This window comes from Choristoneura fumiferana, chromosome 4 (genome assembly GCF_025370935.1).
Source record: "Choristoneura fumiferana chromosome 4, NRCan_CFum_1, whole genome shotgun sequence".
NCBI classification, from domain to species: Eukaryota; Metazoa; Arthropoda; class Insecta; order Lepidoptera; family Tortricidae; genus Choristoneura; species Choristoneura fumiferana.
The window spans coordinates 11,966,755-11,989,456 of record NC_133475.1 but is presented as its reverse complement, the minus strand read 5'-3'; the positions used below and the strand labels follow the sequence as shown (position 1 = coordinate 11,989,456).

At 36.2% G+C, this 22,702-nt stretch overlaps 1 protein-coding gene and 1 pseudogene across 1 annotated transcript; both read right to left on the bottom strand.

Moving 5' to 3' along the window:
- Positions 1 to 607: 607 nt before the first annotated feature.
- LOC141427059 (myrosinase 1-like) lies at positions 608 to 4,867 on the bottom strand. The gene is made up of 6 exons (XM_074086288.1): positions 4,729 to 4,867; positions 4,251 to 4,384; positions 3,425 to 4,089; positions 2,954 to 3,262; positions 2,438 to 2,676; positions 608 to 1,551 (listed from the first exon to the last, which is right to left on the bottom strand). The coding sequence occupies exons 1-6, from the start codon at positions 4,746 to 4,748 to the stop codon at positions 1,392 to 1,394; spliced, it is 1,527 nt and encodes a 508-aa protein (XP_073942389.1). The 5' UTR covers positions 4,749 to 4,867; the 3' UTR covers positions 608 to 1,391.
- A 7,209-nt stretch (positions 4,868 to 12,076) lies between these two features.
- LOC141427184 (myrosinase 1-like) overlaps positions 12,077 to 22,702 on the bottom strand; it is a 12,105-nt pseudogene continuing 1,479 nt past the window's right edge.

Sequence of the window (22,702 nt, the reverse complement as noted above, 5' to 3'; positions counted from 1 at the left end):
TGCTCGATCCTCCCGACAACAGTTTTGCCTTTTATCTCGCATTTTCTATTTTGATCTTTTACATATTTAATTTTCAAGGTCTAGTTCCTCGGCGTATACGTTCGATAGAAGTGCGTGGGAATTCAAATGGTTGGTGTAACTTTAACTTTAACTTTGTGTATGAAATATTATAGGTTCATCGTCATCTTTTCCCGCCTTTATTCGTCCCACTAGTGGTCTGTGGTCTCATGATGAGAGGGTTTTGGCTGTAGGTAGTTTTCACGTGGGATAAGTGCGGATTTGGAAACATCTAACACTCCATTGAATTAGTCTGCAGTCGTTTGCGGTTATTTTTATTCACTGAAAAATTTAACAACGTGCATGATTTCGCTGATAAATTGCGGAAAAAAGAGGTGCTATTCTGGATTTGAATCCACGGCCCTCTGCTTGAGGGGCAATAGGATAAACTACAGTCTACCAAAGGGGTTTTCTAGGTGAGAGACCTATCTAGTGAATCCTAAAGTACTATTCACTCGTATTACTGTAGGTAATCAAGGGATATGTTTATTTTGCTTGAAGAAGGTAATTTAAATTATTATTTACAGTCGATTACGCCTTCGAAGCGTGGTTACTTATTGATTACAATGTCCCTCGTTGATATCTATTATAATAGAGATTATAAGTAAGTACATAGTTTACTTTTCCGGACCGTACTTTTGACGTCACGTCGCATTATCCGCGGATCACAATTGACAGCATTTATCAGTTATCTAATGTGGCACGAGTATAGGTAGATAGCCATGACATTCGACCAATACTTGTATTATGTCTCCAAGTGTGATCAAAGTATCCAAATTTATTTTAAGAGTTTGCTGATGTTCACTTTTTAGCGCTTTATTCTAGATTAAGTATATCCACATTTTGTTGTACATTCAGGATACATTCATAATCACGACCGGCTCAAAAATTCTCAGTCATGGATATAATTAGGTCAACATTAGTGGGTTAATAATATGGTTTACAAATTAAAGCTAATGTTATACTTTTAACACTTATAAACTACCACTTTTGCAGGAATGACTTATTTATGTATGAAGTTAAAAATAATGAATAAAAAAACATAAACTCCGTCCGTCTTAAATTTATAGTTTTCTAAATAAAAACTAAAAGTAAAGGCAGTCTAGGCAGACTTTATTTTTTCTTTTTCCTTTTAAATTACCTAAACTAAACTAAAAACTATTACAAACTGCAACTTTAAATCCTATCATCTAATTTTTCCCTGTTCGGTCTCCGACCTATGTTAACGTGCCACTCATTAGTCGCAAGACTTATAAGTACCTAATCAAAAAGTCAGAATAAATCAGAATAAATTATAATCTCAAAATAAATGATAAAACTTGTTGACGCGTGTTTCAGTGGCCTGGATCAATGGTTATCGTGGTGGTTGTGGGTTCGTAGTTGGGATCCAGGCTGCGCGTACGCAGGATCTCCTTGAATACGAACGCGGACTTGCGCGGGGTGCGCGTGCGTTCCAGACTTTCGTAATCCACTTCGTATAAACCGAATCTTCGCCTGCAAAAATAATATGATATTTTACACTCTTAAGTAACATCAAATATTTGAAACATTCTAAAGATTTCGCCTTTTTTTTGCTCAGTGACACATATTGTAATAAACAAATGAATGAGATTAAGGGGCTGTTTCACCACCCATAGATTAATTTTAACTGACGGGTAAATGTGATGCCGTCTCTGTTTGTTTTGTTCGAATAGACGGAGACGGCATCGCAGATATCCGTCAGATAAATTTAATCAATGGATGGTGAAACAGGGGGTAAGTTTTTTTATCCATTATTTAATTATTAGCCGTGGTTGGTAGCCTAGTGGTTTGAGCCTCTCAAGCAAAGGGCAGCGGGTTCAAGCCTGGCCTCGCACTTTTGAGTTTTTCGAAATGCATGTGTGAATTTACATTTCAAATTTACCATGAGCTTTAAAATTATAATTACTAACATAGCTTTTAAATGAATAATGTACTAACGCTTATATGGCCTCTGTCTGCAATAAACTGATTTTATTTTATTTTATTTTATTTCTACTGTGGACGAAAACATTGTGAAGAAACCTGCGCATACCTGCGAAGAGATTCAATGATGTGTGTGAAGTTCATTATGAGAGCAGGCCTGTGTCCTGCAGTGGGACTTATATAGGCTGAGATGTTTTTTTTTGAAGTAAGAGTAGGCACCTACTTATATTCGATTCATTGACAACAATGGATTGATGAAAAATAAATAAAATAGTAAAATTAAATATTATTTGCGTTTCTTAGCATTACGCTTGCTCTACAAAATAAGGATATGTTTAAAGCGAATAAAATCTGCGGATCTATGTATGTAGTTGTTATGACACCTCTGGCACTTAAAACCTGGTCATATTCGACAGAAACAAAAATTTCAACTTACGTATACCCATCCATCCACTCAAAGTTATCCATGAGACTCCACGCAGTGTAGGCTCTGATATCAGATCCTTCCTCTATGGCGTCGAGCATTGCCGCCATGTATCCTCTGAAATATTTCACTCGATCGTCATCTTCTAATCCGCCAGCAGTCGCGAACCCATTCTCAGTGATGATTATTGGCGGATTGTTGTAGTCCTTTCGGATCTTTGACAATAGTTTATAGAAACCCCATGGCACCATCTTAAAAGTTATGGAAAGCATAATACATATACTGATATTACTAATAACATACCTACTCAATAGAGTGCACTCTGGAACGAAAAATTAAAAGTAGCATTGAGTTTAATTTATGATTACGGACGAGAATAAAGATAAGGGCAGATTTTGCAATTCTCCCCGGACAGGAAATTGTAAAACGAAGTCATAACTGTGGGCACAAGCTAGTTAATGACATTTTCAAAATCAGCCAAATCTATGCTATAAATAAAAAAAAAACATGTTAATGGAGTAAGCTTACATTTACTGAACTATTTGGTGAGATTTTCCATTCATCTAAGCGGAACGTTCCTGCTTCAATATCATCATAATATGAAGGAGATTCATACAATCCAACTACAGATTCATTTCTGTACACGTAGACAGAAGAATAATGGTTCAATCCGTAGAAATCTGAGGATCCTAGGAGGTTGCTAGCTTCCTCTGCAGTGAGAGCTGGCAGCCTGGATCTGGCGAAACCCTGTAATTCACTTTTGGTGGCTATCCTATCGGCCACTAGGTGGGGCCAGCCACCTTCTTCTGAGAATACAGTATGAGCGTAAATACCCCACTGGAACAGCAACCACATAAGTAATTATAAATTACAGCAAATAGGCGCATGTGCTATTTATACCACAAAAAAGTAAGGATTGACATTGTATAATCAAACAGTACAAGCAAGGACCATAATTATTTTATTATGGTCCTTGGTAGATATTTAGAAAATAATTACATCGAATTGATGATAATCTTCTGCAGCAGCTGCATCTTTTTCACTTTCAGGTTCATACCAAGTGGCGCTTATAGTAATGCTAATGTTCCCCTTTTGTAATGACCTGTATTCATCATTATAAATGTGCCAGGCTCTAGCATGAGCCAACATCAAGTTCTTTGCGCACAGATACTCCCCAGTGCCTTGCATATTAAGTCTTGGAGCCATAGTAGTAGAACCATATCCTCTGTGACATATGAGATGAGGTTCATTTACTGTTATCCAGAACTTGACTCGGTCTCCGAACAGTTCAAAAGCAATTTTTGCGTAGTCTCCATACCAGTCAATCATGCTTGGGTTGGTCCAGCCACCAAGCTCTTGTAGTTTTTGCGGCAACTCCCAGTGGTACAGTGTCACCATGGGTGTTATGTTGTATTTTAGCATTTCATTGATCAAATTATTGTAGTATTCGACACCGGCCGGATTCACGTGGTCTGTGAAGCTGGTTGGTAAGAGTCGCGGCCAGGATATGGAGAATCTATAGTAGTCGACTCCCAATTCTCTCAGCATCTCTATATCTCTCTTATACAAGTAGTAAGAGTTGTCTGCAATGTCTCCATTGGAGCAATCCGCTACCGTACATGGAACTGTATGGGTTAAATGGTCCCAGATACTGTCCGATTTCCCTAAAACATTAATGAAAACTGTACCACACACATTTTACCATCCATAATAAAGACAAAGCCACAGTAGTGTGCTTATAAAGGCACGTTTCGAGTTTTAATAATAATACATCTAAATATAATACATATATATAAGTACAAATAAAAAAAAATAGAATTCATACCATCCACATTCCAAGCTCCTTCTATCTGATAAGAAGCAGTCGCTGCACCGAATAGAAAATCATCAGGGAAATGTCTTATATCTTGTCCAGATACTTTATTGAATTCAGATAGCGTAGCCAATATAAGGCTCACTCTACGGGCAGAAAACAAAATTAAATTAATAAAATTATATTCAATAAATATCCTGGAACAATTGACACCAATTGGCCTAGGTCCTAGGGACCTCTAACTAAGCAAAGCTTGTATATGGGCACTAGGAAACGAATCAATAACGCAAGATTGTTACACAGGTTCTCAAATCACCAGGCTATTCGGTCAGCAACTCTACATTATTTATTCCAAACACATATAAGTATTTAAGTATTTCCTTAGCGTACTAAATAAAACAAAAGGAAAAAATGCAGTTACAAATGTAAATAAAACATTTGAAACGTAAAAAACAATAAATTAATATTAGGTTCTAATAAAATTGCTTACATGGAAATCTTGAGCAACATTGTGGTGCCAATTCGAACAAGTTCACCCTTATTATGTTATATGAACGTCTTATCCGGGATAAATAATGGTTAAGGCGGCTTATCGAAACACAATATCAAGAATGAGTGACCCAACTGAAGACTCCCATGAACATTGGAAGTAATACAAAGTATCAAGCTGATAAACTTGTCAACTATATTAAATATGAATTTATCATAAACAAAGATTACGTGAGATAGGTATTGCTCTTAAAGATATCATGGGTCAAACGTTTACGTTTAAGTTGAGATAAAAGATCGATACATTTGCCATTAGTTGATTAAGTTCCAATATTATTTAAAATTGTTTGCTTGTATAATTCTATTTAATAATAATAATAAATCTTTATACCCTGGACACTGAGTTACTTGTCACTATAAATTAGGATGATATTTTACTTTTATTTTTAGACGGCTCATTTTGTAAAAGTAATAAATTTGGGAGTAGACGCCGACAATTGTGACACAGTTTTATACCTAGTTCAGTTGTCAGGGACTTCATAAAATCATGATATTAATACAGTGCCAAAGCTGTCAATCCATACTTCCATACTAATATTATAAATGCGAAAGTAACTTGTCTGTCTGTCTGTCTGTCTGTCTGTTACGCTTTCACGCCTAAACTGCTGCGCTTTTGATGAAATTTTAGAAAACCTTGGGAAAAACATAGGCTTCTTTTATCGCGGAGGCTTTTTGAAATAATGAAAGTTTATATGGTGGAAGTTCGTCGCTGTTGATAATAATGAAACTTGGACTTTAGGCACTTAATAACAAATAAATCGATATTTAGCTTTTTGAATCGACCTGTGAGGGGATGAAATAGGGGATGAAAGTGTATATGGAAGGTCTTCATTTCGAAGATAAATCGAGAAGGCAACGGAGTTGAGTTGGAGCGGAGACAATGCAGGCTACAGTGAAGTAGAGCGGAGGCAGCGGAGTGGAGCTACGCTGCTGAGTGGATTTGGCGGAGCAGAGGCTGGCGAAGCGGAGGCTGACGGAGCGGAGGCTGGCGGAGTGGAGGCTGTGGAGAAGAGGCAGCGGAGCGGAGACAGTTGCTGAAGCGGAGGCTGTGGAGCTGATTGATGGTGAGGTGATGATAGTGGTGCTGATTATGATGATTGGTAATGATGATGGTGATTGTGGTGATGATGATCGATGATGATGAATAACAAAAAAAATGTTTATGAAAAATTTCTTCATTTGAAAACTTTACCTGCGAGGGGATGTTAGCAGAGGCAGCAGAGGGGATGATGCAGTGTTAGCAGAACCTTCTAAGCTCATAAGAATAATGTAAGCAATGTGAGGTCATCATGAAAAAATTATGATTTTCAGATTTTTCTTATTTATTGTGCTATAAGAGCTACCTTTATGCAAAATTCCAAGTTTCTGAGACAGCCGGCAGTGCACTATAACTTTTTCTGTTAAGGCGATTTGTATGAAAGAAAACAACTTTTTAATGACTGTAGCTTTTGATTGCCTTGACTTAGAAGTTTGATTTTTTCACAGCTTTCGGGACTATTGACCTGAGTTTAGGGGTTTATAATTTCAACTCGACACCGATACTCCGCTAGATAAAGGCTTGACAGACAGACGGACAGCAAAGTGATCCTATAAGGGTTCAATTTTTCCTCTTGAGGAACGGAACCCTAAAAAACATTTGTTCCGGCGCTTTTCAAATTACGACCTATTTACTTGAAAATATGGGGATGAAAGTTCTTACGGAATTCCAAACAAATTGACGATAAGTATATTTATCGGAACTATGTGTAGCTAAAATGCCGTCTTAATTGTAATCCTACCCTCCTAATTTACAATAAAGGACGTAAGGTATCAAGAGTTCACTATGAAGAATTAGTCCTTTTGTGTTGACAGGGTAGAGTACACGTCGTTTTGCTAAAATGTGGCTACCCGCAAAATATTTATGTTTTACTAAAGAACATGGATGGATGGATGAACAAAAAAAAATACATTATATTTATAGCAATGTATTGAAATGGTTATTTTCAGTAAACCGTAGAAGTTTCTATGTGCTATTATTGGCAGAATAGGTATCCTAAATAAATTAAATACTTCCCAAAGTTACTATTCCACGCGGACGAAGTCGCGGGCAAAAGCTAGTATTTTATAGTTTAAATTTGTCTTCAAGCAATTTTTCAATGATGAAATAACTTCGTTATTGAAAATCTTACTAAACGTTGATCCAAGTCGTGGTTGTGTTGCAAACGGTTTCACGGCGCGTGGCACTTGCGCGCTTTTTATTGCAACAGTTTCCCTCGTGTAGTAAATCTGTGAGATAAACAATATCTTCCGCTTCCGCCATCCGAGGCGCACTGCGCGTTCCAATCTAAATTATCGCTTAGTTTGGGAGCTGGCTAATTAGCTTTAGTGCCCGTAACTTGGCGCACCCTTCCGCGGATAACGACCCTTGTGACTTATTTTTCTTTGGAACCATCCAAATAGTTTACTCCCCTATTTTAATAACCTATAAAATATGCTTATGTTGTGTATAGGTCGATTCACGAGAGCTGGCAAGAATAGATTGAATGAGTTAATTTTTACCTATTTACTCTTCAACACAAAATAAAAAATGATATTAAGCATCAGTCAGTTTCCTACAAAAATGTCTAAGTGGCATTGCTTTCGTTCAATCCATTCGTGTCAGCTCTTATGAATCAATCTGTATTAGCCATGGTGCGTACTGGTTTAACTACGGCCTGTCAAGCAGAGGCTGTGGGTTCAAGTCTAGCTTCACATCTCTGACTTTTTTAGAGATTTTGTGCGGTATTGCATTTGAAATTTATCATGAGGTTTACGGTCAAGGAAATCTTAGTGAGAAAACCTGCGCACACATGCGAAGAAAAGCGATGGTGTGTATGTGAAGTTCCCAATCCGCGGAGCCGCGTGGGAACTACGGCCCAAGCCCTTTTATTCTGAGAGGAGGCCTCTGCCCAATAGAGGGAAGTATGTAGTCCGAGATGATGATAAAATATGCTTTAGTTTGAAAATGACACTTATTTAATAAAAAAATGTACTGTTTTGTAGATAGGTGTAACGATAGTCTTGTTATAAATACCTACCCAATGTTGCAGCGCGTCCTTATAATTTAGCTGATGAGCCTGTAAAGATCGTTACCGTACTCGTTTAGCCATAAAACATGTAGATTTTGTGCTTATGTATATCTTAAAAGCTTATTTGGTACATTACTGACATGACATAAAGATAAGATACAGATAAATTTATCCTCGCAAGAGTATAACGTCTGCGGTTAACTCGCCATTCTCATGCAGGTTGTGCCGTCGAGGCTTCTTGTTAATTTTCCTTGTTCCCGTTAATGTAAAAGTAACATACAAGAGTTCCGTGCTGGAATCTAATATAGTGAGAATGGAGAAAGACTTGCTAAGGAAGGTTAATCAATAAATGAAATATCTGGGAAGTGAAAAGGAGAAGTCTTTAGTACAACAGAAATAGCATGGTATTTTTCATGGTAGTAGATACACGAATTGGTTCGATACATGTCGGGCATTTCTCGACTGATTTATGTGAGTGACCGGTGTATATATTTTAAAAACCGTGGTATTAGTTGCCTGATGGTATCGCTGAGGCAACATCATTTTTTTAACATTTTAAAAATTCAATTATTGTATTATAATACTAGGTACTACTACTGCTACTTAAATAGTTCTAAATGTTCATGTTTATGTTCAAAATAGTACTAAATACTTGGTTAGATAGGATACTTCGGGATGGACTACACTGCATAGAGCTCAACGGGCCCTGGTGAAAAAGGGGTTAAGTCTGCAGAACTTACACAGCTATTTTCTATTTTATGTGTAAAGGGGTTTAAGTCGAAATCAGCTGTTCAACTTCTGCAGAATTAACCCCTTTTTCACTAGGACCCAAATGGTGTGCATATTTTTCCGTATTCAATCATTTGACAACAAACGTTTCAACAAATATTAGGTAGTAAATAGTAGGTTAGGTTGGGTTAGAACTGCGACCCATAGAAAAAATAACTGCTGTCAGTACCTATAGTTGGTAAGGTTAGGTTTGATAGAACTGCGGACTTAAGAAATTCGAAACAAAAACGAGCCACGAGAACCAAATCCCAATAGCAATTTAAATTTTATGTAACTAGTTTGTCAAATAATCATTTATATTAATAAATGTTTTGTGAAATGACTAGTTTGAAAAATGAGCTGTTTGGGTAATGGACATTTTTTAAATGTTGATTGATGATTTATCATATGATGTGATTGTAAAATGACAAGTTTGTTAAAAGTATATTTATCGAATGATCATTTGTGATATGAGCAGTTTGTGATATGAAGTGGTTGTGAAATTAATAGTTTGTGAAATGTTGTTTGTGAAATGATCATTTGTTAAACGTTGTTTGCCAAATGATAGTAAACCATATTTTTCAGATACACAGGTAGGTATAGGGTATGAAACGCAGGCCAATGCAAAATGAAACGTAGTGCAGCTTAAGGCGAATTGAATTGGCGAATGGCCTTCTTTTCGTTTCCTGACTGTAAGTAATCATTTAATCCAATTTATAATTATAATAATTACCTAAACGTTTATATTTCTGGAATCAAAATTTGCTCAAATACCGTTAACGATGCAAAATAGAACGAACATCTCCCGCCCTGATTTTATTCGCGGTTACAAAGCGGTTGCTATCTTGGCAAGCCATGTTTATGTTAAAAGTTCCGAAGGTACAATATCCGGAACGCAAAGTTCGTTTTAAATCTAAACTGATATTATGAACAATACAAAACTGAACGTGATAAAGGTAGAACTTGGGTAGTCACGTTCGGGATACGATACGATACCGTGGAGTTACGGCCGCTTTATTTATTGTAATTTAAACAAATTGCGTATAAATTATAGCGGACATCGTTAACCCTTTTTGTGTGAAATGTTTCCCATTGAATTGTGAATATTGATATTGTTCGTACTATTAATAACTATATAACTTTGAAGCATTGAACATTTTTCCATTAAAAAACGCGATATCGATATAAAAAAGGGAAAGTAGTAAACAACACGGAATTGTTTTGCCAGCCAATTATCTATAAAAATGTTAAGTAGAATATTTATAAAGAGAAGTAGGGTACAAGTTTGAGTCACTTGCAGAGACAGCTAATACCCCGGCTAGTCATCTGCCTCGGAGCTATGTAGCTTAGGCTGCCTACTAACTAGGTAGGCGGCAACGCACTTACTTAGAATCATGGTGGTTTTCACAACTCCTTTCTGTTGGACGGTATAATACTAGGGTAGAAAGAGATGGTGAATGCGATCACAAACGTCAGCGTGTGAGACAAAACGGCCACAGACCGAAGTCACGAAATACTCTCAGCCTCTTCGGGGACTTCGATTGTAGGTTTAGAAGAGGTTTTGATCTCTTTAAACATAAATCAAAATTGGCAGTATTTTATAATGAAATGCAGACATTTGTAACAATATCATTTGTTTTTATTAGCGAAAGAGTGCTCAAAGAAATCTACGATTGTTAGCAATAAAGATTTTGAATTTGAATTTAAAAATCATAGAGATTATCGGACCACCGGACGGAGCTTGGAGCCACACCTGTGGCTTTACGTGCCAGATGTGTCATACCAACTAGTAATCAACTAATAATCTCGTAATCACTAGTTAACGCATGGGATGACATCTATCGCAACTTTCAGTAGTCTTGGATGTCTCCTCTGGTGTGAAAAGCCATTGAAGGTGCGGGTTCGAATTCCTTCTGCAGATCCCAAAGGCATTTCCTTAATAGAATCTTACATTTAAAACTGAGACACTGGTCTGTAATTAATTTCGGCTACTGGTGAATTTTTAGAGGAAACGGAAATAAACACAAGGTTATTTAGTATTAATTTCAAGTTTTCAAGGTTGAAAGTAGTATAGTTTCTACAGAGCCTTAAAGTTAACGGAATAGAATAGTCTGGTTACAGTGGCTTTTGGCGCCTGCTATTACATTAAAAGCCCCTTATCCCATGGGACATATTTGGCAATAATACGGGTTTCAATTTTAGATAAGGCTAGAAAATAGTGTAATTGTCCATTGTCTAAACCGCACGGGCAACTTCGTCCGGCTTAGAATACACAGTACTACATTAGACGGGGATATGTGGATTTAATTTGTTGGTTTTCTTGCGGAGTTCAGCCAAGATTTTTTTTGTAGTTGGACACATTGCGGGTATAGTATAATTGCTTTTTAAGGAAAATACCTAAGTTAAACTAAATGGACCGTACAACACAATGTTTTAGATCATGGTTTTTCAAACTTTTTTCAGGGCGCGACCCCCCTTTGTTTGAAAAATATTTGGCGATCCCCTGCCTACCTCTACTTAAAGTTATTTGTTATATCCTACGTTGGTATAATACGAACATTGAATAATAATAATCATAAACAATTACGGTGAGAGTATTTTAAAAATACCACGACCCCCTAAAGAGGCATCCGGGGGGTCGCGACCCACAGTTTGAAAAACACTGTTTTAGACTATCGCGGTCATTACTAATTTTATGATTTAAATGCGAGTTTTGTTCCACCTACCTTGATTTTAGAGAAGCTCGATATTTCGGCACAGTTGCATGCATCATGATCACGAGACGACTGGAGAATGCAACTGTGCCGGAATATCGAGCTTCTCTAAAATCAAGGTAGGTGGAACAGAATTCGCATTTAAATCATAAAATTGAATAGAATGTTTTTTTAATAAACCCTTATTTTTATGTATTTTATTATAATGAATTGAATAGTGAAGTAATATCGTGATGTGTTTTAAGAATAATGATAGTATCTATACAGATATGTAGCGAATAATGTTGTGTAAAAGTTCGTTATCTTGCTTTCTCAACTAGCTTACAGTACGCTTACAGTACTTGGAGTTAACACTTGACAGATGGGCGTGCCTTCAGTCAATTTTCAACTTTGAGCTCATACAAATAAAATAGTTTTTATATAATCTGTAAACGTAGGTAGCGGTATACTAAATATGGCTTAATATGTATGACGTCAAAATTGAAAATTGACTGAAGGCACGCCCATCTGTCAAGTGTTAACTCGAATTAATCAAACTGTAGGTACTGAATTTTACTGAAGTTAATCTAGAAAGCAAGAGAAATACGAAGTTATGTGACAAAATAGGTACAATGGAAAAACATTATGCAATAGACTGTACATGCGTTTAAAAGCCATATTTAAGAATGCAACTTTTAATCAAGAACTAGCACGCAATAAATCTAAACCTTTGTGTGCATCTGTATGTTTTAATCAGAATGAAGCTGACACAAAGCTACTATTAGTTGATGGCGTTGAAGCGAGGTATGAATAGAATGTTCACGCAGCAGTAGAGCCACGGCGCCGGTTGCCGGAAGCGGCGGCCGGTCCGGCAAACTGCAAACAAGCAACGTGCAACGATAAACATTGCTCGCCCGTTCCCACACATTGCCACCTTTGAGAATAATGACGGCAACGCAGAAAGTGTAGGTTCACTATCTGCTGAGTACTCAGCAGTCATGTTATAGATAGGTACAGGAATTTGAGTAGAGGTGCACGATTACAATACTTACCTACTGATTGCTAGTGAGAGAATGAATGAATGCGTTTTGGTATTGGCTGATGGCGAAGGCATACATACAATAGCTGTGGGTTTTCTACTTTATACAAAGATAAAATTAAACACAAATCAATAACATCTTCATGAGGCATTAGAATGGACGTACTAAAAAGAACTTCTTAAGCATATTGAACTTTGTTGGAGAGTCGGAAGGGAAGAAGAGTAAAAGAGTATTAAAAACCGGCCAAGAGCGTGTCGGACACGCCCAAGATAGGGTTCCGTAGCCATTACGAAAAAATCAAGTAATATTTTTGTAAGGATTTCATATTTTGTACGGAATCTTCCAAGTTTTCTTCAGAATCCCGCTATTAATAGGAACACGGCGAGACGGTGTGTGCGTGACATCCACTCACTCCAACTTAAAGTATGTACGTCTACTAAACATTTTGTGGAGAATGAAGAAGCTTTCATCACATACGCTTTAACACTAAATGTACATTAAGGTACTTTATTTTTTACCTAGACACAACACTGTTTCGGTTTGTTTAAACATTACAATAATATAGTTTATGTATGAATTTACAGCACTGATACAACAAAAGGGCTTTAGCATCTGAAGATAAAACGTTCACTGTTATCAAAGTACTTATTCGTTCTCTTTTACAATTTTAGTCAATTATATCTTCGTTGGAATCAAAATACGAATTCACGTCTGCCATAACACTACCTCGATGTTTCTTATAAATAACAAAGTTGAGAGTAATTACTTTCTGTACATCAGAAGTAGCCATAGTACATATCATAAAACTATGCATTATGCGAGGATCCCATATACACATAATGCTGTTACGCATAATTCGCTACTCTTTGAACTCGCAACGTTAGTGTTCCTTTGAGTTTGCACGTTGTTACACAACAAAGGGCTAACATAAATTAAGCATTGTCAACATCAGCTAATGGGCTAGTAACTTTGAAATAAAGTGTCGTAGGTACGCCCTGTTCGAAGTAAATTTCTGCTGAAATCACAACGATTATAATTTCGGACGAAACTTGCCGATTTAATATGTAAACAGGACCTTATGTTCTTAGTGGTTGTATCCGGATCGGGCGTTTTCCGCCTGCGACCTCTAACTTGTTACCTCGGTTAAGTTTGCCGGAGCGAGCGAAGCTTGCGGCGGGCTTGCGTGCTCGTAATAGCTTGTGGCACGTGTTATGCGAGGGATCTGAGCAACTTCTATTCAATAGCGAAGCATGCACGGCCAATATCTCTTGAGGGTTCAGCACCTCAAAAACAAAAATGAAACTGTAATAGAATCATTCCAGTCCAGTGGTTAGAGAACCTAACTACGAACGAAGCCTGAGAATAATCGGTCAACTGTCGAAGTTAATGAAAATCAAGATAAACATGGTGTATATTATCATCAGCAATCCGGCCCATACTTCCTTCAGCTGAGCACAGTTCTTCTCTTAGAATGATACTGCTTGGGCTGTAGTTCCCAGGCGAGCCCGGTGGGAATGGAAATTTTACACTCACTTTTAGCGTGCTTGTGTAGGTTTTCTTACGACGTTTTCCTTCCCCATAAAGCTAGTGGTAAATTTTATACGTAATTTCGCAAAACTCAGAGGTGCTAACCCGGATTTAAATACACGATCCTCTGCTTGCATTGTGATGCAAACAATAGAATTTAGGCATATTACCAGCAAACACAAAAGAAAACCAAACGACCGCATTGTTTTAACAGAAAACACTTTTTTAAATAATTTATTAAATCGGGGAGACTTTTTTACTTATCTACAAGTAGATAGAACTAATAATGTCGCAACCTTAAAAAACCAGAATTTGAACGCATAGAGGTACAAGACAGTTATAAATCGCTCCTGTCCCTTCGCTCTGAACAGCATACAGGACAGAGGTAGTCATAAAATTTGCCTTCTAATTGGGAGATTGTTCCGGAGTAATAAGAGAATGATCAAGACCACAGTTGACTATCGGAGCTAGTAGGTACTCAATGGGTGTACATGGGCTGGTCTAAAATTCTTTGCGTAAAATTGTTTCATAACATATTTTTTTGCATAAAAAGGTTTATGTCTAAAGATTGAATTGCCTAAAATTTTTGGTCGAAATTGTTTTTCATAATATTTTTTGGTCGATAAATTGTTAGAATAACATTTGTATGGTATAACATTGTTTTGTCTTGTATTATAGGTATTCAATTGTTATTCCGAATATTAAATATTCATTTTTTTTTCAAAAAACCTTCGTAGTATTAAAAATGTTTCTTATTTCACGTGATAAATTAAGTGCCTAGTATAAAAGTGTGAGCAAAGAAAAAAATGAAATATTGTGAACAATAGAATTAATTTTTGATTTCCTGATGGCGGTTGCAACTAATATTTTTTCCCTTAAACATACTCGTAGGAACAGCGAATGAAAGCTTATTTGTCGAATTGTAATAAAAATGCTACCAGTATTTTAATCTTAGGTCGTTGAATATTAGACTGAATAATAATAAGATCTAACAATTTTATGGATTTAGCAATTTAGTAATAATTTTTTAGACTAAAAATTATAGACCAAAAGTGCTCGAAGAAAAAAATGTATGCAAAAAATAAGTATACCATACAATATTATACCAAACAATATTAACCAAACGATTTAAGGAATCGTAAAAGGTGACGAGCAGTTGACATTAAAGTATTGTAGCTTAGATTATTTAAACTACGTAAAAAGTAAAAAAAAAAAAAAAAAAACCGACTAAATTAAACAAAAGGTATTTATAAAAGTAGGTGAGTGTATTACATCATGGTAATATTAGTTGCAACCGCCATCAGGAAATCAAATTTCATATTATAGGTAATTAATTATATTGTTCACAAGATTACACCTTTTTCTTTGCTCACACTTTTATACTAGACACTACATTTATCACCGTGAAGTAAGAAACATTTTAATCCTACGAAGGTTATTGACCAAAAAAATGAATATTTGATACTTAGATAAGCGAAACAGTCAAGAGGGGACGGGGGGGCAAAGCCCCTGCAAGGGGGTAGGGGGGGTGGAGCCCCCGCAGTAAAGAAAACCCAGGTAACATGATTGGTCAACTATAGATTAGACATTGATAGTCGATAAATCACAAAGGTCAATCCCTCTTGACATTTGACTATAGGATAGGTTAGGTCAGTATTTTGGCTGAGAAAATCAAATTTCGTAGGTAGGTAATTAATTCTATTGTTCACAATATTACATCTTTTTCTTTGCTCCCACTTTTATACTAGGCACTAAATTAATCACCGTGAAGTAAGAAACATTTTTAAAACTACGAACGTTTTTTTAAAAAAAATTAAATAGTATTTGATATTTGGGTAGGCGAAACAGTAAAGGGAGATGGGGGGGGACAATGGCCCCGTAAGTGGGGCTCGGGGGTGGAGTGGGGGTGGACAATATTCAGAATAACAATTGAATACCTATAATACAATCGACAAAACAATGTTATACCATACAAATGTTATACTAAACAATTTATCGACCAAAATATTATAAAAAACAATTTCGACCACAAATTTTAGACAATTCAATCTTTAGACAAAACGTTTTTATGCAAAAACAATATGTTACGAAACAAGTTTATGCAAAAGAATTTTAGACCAGCCCATATACGAGTACACCACATTGAGTACTAATTCCGATCATCAACTGTGGTCTTGATCATCAGTGCCACTTCACCAAATAATGATTTTCAAGAGCAAATGCACGAGTTACTACAAAATATATCCAATTTACCATAGGTATCCCTACAATATATATTTTATTTATTTATTTATTGAGAAACAAACAGTCATATATAAACATGAAATTGTAGACAATATTTGAAGAGTTCCCTCGATTTCCTTAAGATCCAAACATCAGATCCTAATTCGTGCTTATGGGACCTAATTGAAGGCATTCCTTAAGAACGCAAAAAAAACAAATCGGTTCATAAATGACGGAATTCCTTTTTGAAGTCGGTTAAAAATCAGCTTAAATTCTTTTACGTCTGCGTAAAAGCTCTGCCACTTTGCGGAGAATGCTAAACATTGCTTTTATTACAATTTTTTTAATTATATTTGCTTAGAACCTGGCCCTTTTTGAAGACAATTAAATTATAATAAATGTCACGCTAATGCCACCTCAAAGACATTTTTCCCGTTTGTCAGTTTCGCCAGCGACCCTTTAAACGAGTAAATATGGCGCGATGGAGACCCAGTGAATAATATATAGATCCATTCTATTATTACTCCGGAACAGTCTCCCAATTAGAAGGCAAATTTTATGACTACCTCTGTCCTGTATGCTATTCAGAGCGAAGGACCGGAACGAGTTTAAATCATATTCAGGTTTTTAAGGTTGCGACATACTATTCTATTACTTGTAGATAAGTAGAAAAGTGTTTCTGTTAAAACAATGCGGTCGTTTGGTTTCTTTTGTGTTTACTGGTATATGCCTAAATTCTATTGTTTGCATCACAATGCAAGCAGAGGATCGTGTATTTAAATCCGGGTTAGCACCTCTGAGTTTGCGAAATTACGTATAAAATTTACCACTAGCTTTATGGGAAGGAAAACATCGTAAAAAAAGCCTACACAAAAACGCATATCATTGTGAGTGTAAATTTCCATTCTCACCGGGCTCGCCTGGTAACTACAGCCCAAGCAGTATCATTCTTTATTTGTAGGCGGCTAATTTTTTTTTTAATGTCCAGCTCAATTATACTCTGGGCTATTGGGCATGAGCGTAGAACGTCCCAATTATAAATTTTACAATACTCAGCCAACAAGACATTATAACTCGCCCAAATAAGTCTTAAGTTGAAAGTCCAGACTAAGACAAAAAACGTTTATTTCTTCGACAAAAAGTTCTTATCATTAGTGCAGGTAGAAAAAAGCTATCCAAGAATTTATTTTCTAGATTTGAGAGAATATAACATGAGCATTATTGCTTTCGCTGTTGTTTTCTATTAAAACCACTCAAAAAAATCCAAAACTTGTTCATTTCACTGTCATAGACAACACATTTCAGTACCGGGACTTATCACGCCAACAAAACGAGTAAATAATTACCTAGATTTTATTTTTGCAGTGGCCGTGCAAATGAGTGCACTCTACATGCTCTTCGTACTCTGCGTGGAGTTCAGTCTACTCGTGACCACGGCCACACTGCAATGTGGTTGAAACGTCGAGGTAATTATTACTTGTTTTGCTAGCGTGACAAGTCCCAGGTAGTGTTAAAGTAATGAGTGAAAATCATGAAATTTTTAAAACAAATCATTTTCACTCTTTTTTGCGACAGCTCTTAGTTCCTCTCTGTTTCGGCTAGATTGTGAGTAGGAAAATCTTGATGAGAACAGGTAATTTAGCAATACTGAATACCCCAATGTTGCCAAATTACCTGTCCACTACGCGGGGTTGTAAAGGTTACACAGACTGTAGCAATCTGGTAAGCTGTTAGCCGCGCATCATGGCCGATGTCAGCGGTCGCCGGCAAAACGGGAAGTAATTAAACTTGCTACTCAACTATTATCTGGACCTCCTGGAGTCAGAACTTCGCCGGCTCCAGGAATGCAAAACTTTTCGCGTTGAAATTAGTCCTTCCTTTATGCCGGCGATCTTTGCAAAAACATTTAAGATGCAAGTTATCTTTGTACAAGAACTCGGGTTTTTTGTTTATAGTATGCAGAATAGTTTTGAAGTTTACAATTTGATGAAATTAAATAAAAACAAAAACAAACAAACAAACGTGTTGAGTTTCGATGCGATGATGATTGATTATAAAAACTGGCCAAGTGCGAGTTGGACTCGTGCACGAAGGGTTCCGTACCATTATCTATATAAAACAACATTTTAGACATTAACAAAAAAAACATGTTTGTTGTATGGGAGCCCCCCTTAAATATTAATTTTATTTTAATTCAATTATATTTTAAAGTGAATAAGCAACTAAGTATTCTATGAATATTTCAAGCGTCTAGCTGTTGCCGTTATTAATATCAAGTAAAAAACGGCAAAAATCACGCTTGTTGTATGGGAGCCCCCCCTTAAATATTTATTTTATTCTAATTTAATATTCGTTATTATAGAGGCAACAGAAATATATAATCTGTGAAAATTTCAACTGTCTTACTATCAAGGTTCATGAGATACAGCCTGGTGACAGACGGACGGACGGATAGCGGAGTCTTAGTAATAGGTCCCGTTTTACCCTTTGGGTACGGAACCCTAAAAGTAGTGAAATCTCATTAGCAGCCAAGCCTTATACTCCGGTTAATGTAGACATTTCAATTTACATAAATTCCGACAAAGCTGAATTTTGTGTAGACCTTGGGTACACCATTAGGAATAAAGTGTCAAAAGTCCCCATTGATCCCATGTGTGTTAAAAAGTTATTCCGGTCTAAGGTCAAATTTTTTTTTTTTCGAAAATTGTAATTTATCAAAAAATAGCCTAGACAAGAAATAGAATAGATCTTAAAATTATGTACAAAAATAGTCCTTCCTTATCCTTTTTTTTTTCGAAGAATTACCTGTCTTTTTGAGTCAGTTGACTAGACTTTGGCGTACGGCACAGGCACACTCGGGCAGTAGACGAATTGCTTCTTATGCCGCACGAATGCGGACTCAAGGGCTTGTCCAAGGCAGCTTACTATTTGCATTTGCGCATTTGTTTAAAGTTTAAATTACAATGTTAAAAAAACATGGCCAGTCCATGGATAAAATAAGTGGAGTTAAAATAATTTATTTCTTTACAGGCTAGATAGAATTTAAATGCAGCAAAACCACGTCTGTCAATTTTAACCTCCTAACGCCCAGAGTCCTTTATAAAGGACTTATGTAATTTGAACATCAAACTCTATCATAAATGGCATAAAGTTTGATGTTCATAAATCAAAAAAATTACTTGGGCGTTAGGAGGTTATTATATTGTTTATGTCTTTGTCAATACGTGGTACTAGATCAACTTAACATTCTTTGTAAGAATTAAAATTATCTGCACCCGTGTCGCAACCGAGATGTGTAATTAAACTAAATTAATTAACGGTTAGAAAACAGGTGATTGGTGGATGAAGAGAGAGCGTGTAAATACACCATGAACCATTATCAGGTACGCAAAATAAATATTAGAAACTAAGTTACTGCAAACCAAGACAAGAGAAAAAATTAAAACGAACGTAGTTAAGCGAATGCGTATTTTTTAGCGCAACAAAGAAACTCGACGGACTACTTTGTGAAAATATTATTAAATGTCACAACGACGCAACCATATAAAACAAAGAGCTTTCATTTTCAAAAAGCACTTTTAAAGCAGATTTAGTTCCGTGTTACTTAATTTTATTGCGACTACAGCTCGGTTCCTGTTTTAAGATTGTATTTGTGCACGGCATATAATTTAGTGCAAGTAGTTATTACAGCTTCGCAGTGTGACGGAATAATTTTACTAATAATTGGATACTCAATGTATACGGTGTCCTTACATTATTTTTTTGCATATACTGTGATTGAGAATAATAATGTTGATCTCAGAAAAATAATTTATAGGTACATATTTCAGAACAATTGAAAAAATAACCGTCCAATTACACGAAGAGCGAGTCAAGCGTTACGGAAATAAAAAATGAAATGTATACTGTTGTATGTATCACAACTATCGTAATTTCATAACATTATAACCGAAAATCTTATCGCTTGCATACGTTAATGGTGGCATGTGTGATAAATTATAAGTCTGCTTACTTAACACTAACGCACTTGAAAAAATAAAGAACTGTTAAATTTTTAAATTACATTATAAAGATACATGACGTTGCTTCCAGAGTGCATTTTAACTCTGGAAAAAAAGCTACCTACCTATTTTAAGTACTTATTCGGTCAACGCTGTAATGTAATAAACATTGAAGAGACAGTTAAGGTTTTATTGCCCCAACGTGCGGTACGCTCAGAGTTAAAAATAGTTGTAGCTACGTGGGTAATATTAATAATTACTTTACCGAATATCACCTTGTAAAGTACATTTAGTACTAACCACCCTAAACCTTAGAGAAAACTAACAAGTGTTCGGACATAATAGAAGGTATTCAATTCCCAAACAGACTTCTAGAAAACCTATTGGATTTTGCATTCTTTAGTTTGTTGAACAACCCAAAGTATCATGGCTAAGTAATCAATTAGAAAGACTTTTATGACAATGGATCAAATTGTTCACGCTTGGTAAAACTTATATAATGTGTTTAATTAATATTTAGTATAATTTAGTTAAATGAAACTTGTGTTAAATTACAAGCTGGAAGAAAATTATATTTAAGATTCCATGAAGCTTCAGCCTTAATTTTATAATCTTTCTAATATGCACTTTGATACAAAGTTATCCCTGCTACCTTAGTAGGTAATAACTGTACTCAAGACTGCTTGTAAAGCACCCAAACAGGTATTTAATTACGATACGAGTAGTATAAAAATCTGAACCAGGATTTAAATTACCTGATGAACAGTTAGTAGTTAGTTTAGGTACGCGTGTTATTTTTGTTGGAGCCACCAATGAATATGATAGCTATTTGCCCACGCGCATTGTCTTGCTAAGAAGCTCAGGGCTATGGTCCCACCTGAATCAACAGGGAACTAATCGAGTTTTTGTAACGAAGCACAATCAGACGCCGATGCGAGCTCGCTGCTTACTATCCACCTCAGTAACTGCCAGCTAATTGGTATTGTTATTCACCCACTGTCGTCGGACGCGCGGCTAATTTTCCCCCCAAATTCACTAGTTAGGCTGAGCGCGTAGCTTAATTCAATACAAACAGGAGCGTAAAACTGTTCCTGTGTTGTAATATGTTTACACAGCGCGATAAATAACACAATTAAATCTAATGCGAGTTACGAATGTACGAGTGCCAGCGCGATTTGAGTTCGCGTTAATAAACATGCCACCAATTGCATGTTAGTGCTTAGCGCAATACAGGCGGCGTTGTCAAAGATTAGATATTAATTTAATTGAGCCTTATTAGAATATGATTGTTCTGCCTTGATAAATGGTTATAATCTGAAGACAATTTTTTGTAGGCACATACGTACCTACTGCAAACGTTGTGAAATAATATTAAATATATGTAATACGAAGCGATTCAATGGTGCGTGCGAAGTTCCCAATCCGCACTGGCCCGCGTGGAACTATGGCCCAAGCCCTCTTGTTCTGAGAGAGCCTGTGCCCAGCAGTGGACGTATATAGGCGGGAATATGAAAAGTGATGAATATTAATATTACATTACTACTCTATTGTATTCTATTCTTAATGTTAAGTGCATAAATTCGTGTAATTATACATATTTTTGTAACTTTGGCCGTGTCGATATCTTTGCCTTTGACCGTACCATACTCTTTAATGATCAATAATGTGTAGATTATAAGAGTTTCGGAGGAAAATCTACATTTTTTTTTGTACATTTTACCCAATACTGGTTCATTAAAAAATTACACCAATTCCTAATAAACCAGGAGTTAGTTAATTAAAGGATAAAATGAAGTAACGTCGTTCCCGCTCTAATGTCGTCCTCTTTTATTATCGTCGAGCAACGTGCAAGGAGTGCTTGTTCATTTGCTAAACAAATTTGCACTTGACACGGACAGGAATCAAAATGCAAAACAAGAAAATAAAAAAGTTCTGAGACGTTAAATGAAAGAACTGCAAATAGCTGTTCAAGATTCAATATTATTCTGTGCGAATCACACCATTGCCTTGAGATTTTGTGTTCGAGCTTGCAGTTAAGGGGGAGTGGGAATGAAGACGGTGCGTCCAATTATAGCATATTTAGTAGCGTCTGGCGTCGGGCCACTGTCGACGACACCCCCTAATGTTTTCCTGTTTTCCCTATGTGCCTACTTAACGAACTAAACTTTCTTATCGAACAAACCAACATCTCATAGCAGTTTCAAAGTAATAACATAAAATTACAACGCTAACCAAGCTTTGCTAGTTTTCGTATACGAAATCATATTATTAGGTTTGTTAAAATTGTTCGTTTATTATTGTATGTATGTAAACTCTTTATTCTACAAAATAAGAAACAACCACAGAGACAAACAATGAAAACAAAAATACAAGTACAAAGGCGAACTTATCCCTTAAGGGGGGGGTGTATTTGTAATAACGGTACATTTTTCAATTATATTACTCGGAAACAACCAACTACATAATAAAATCAATTTTTTGCAATCCTATAAAGTCAAACATTCAACCTTTCTGCGATTAAGTGTAAAAGAGCCTGATTGTAATTTATTCCATTAATTTTAGGGTTCCATAGTCTTCCTTATAGTTTCGCCATATCCGTCCGTCCGTCTGTCCGCC

What these genes read in the sequence shown, in the direction of transcription:
- LOC141427059 (XM_074086288.1), bottom strand. Translation starts at nt 4,748, where the DNA reads ATGTTGCTCAAGATTTCCAT. An exon ending in ATGTTGCTCAAGATTTCCAT is followed by an intron (nt 4,385 to 4,728) that starts GTAAGCAATTTT and finishes TTCTGCCCGTAG; the next exon opens with AGTGAGCCTTATATTGGCTA. An exon ending in GAGTGGATGGATGGGTATAC is followed by an intron (nt 1,552 to 2,437) that starts GTAAGTTGAAAT and finishes TTATTTTTGCAG; the next exon opens with GCGAAGATTCGGTTTATACG.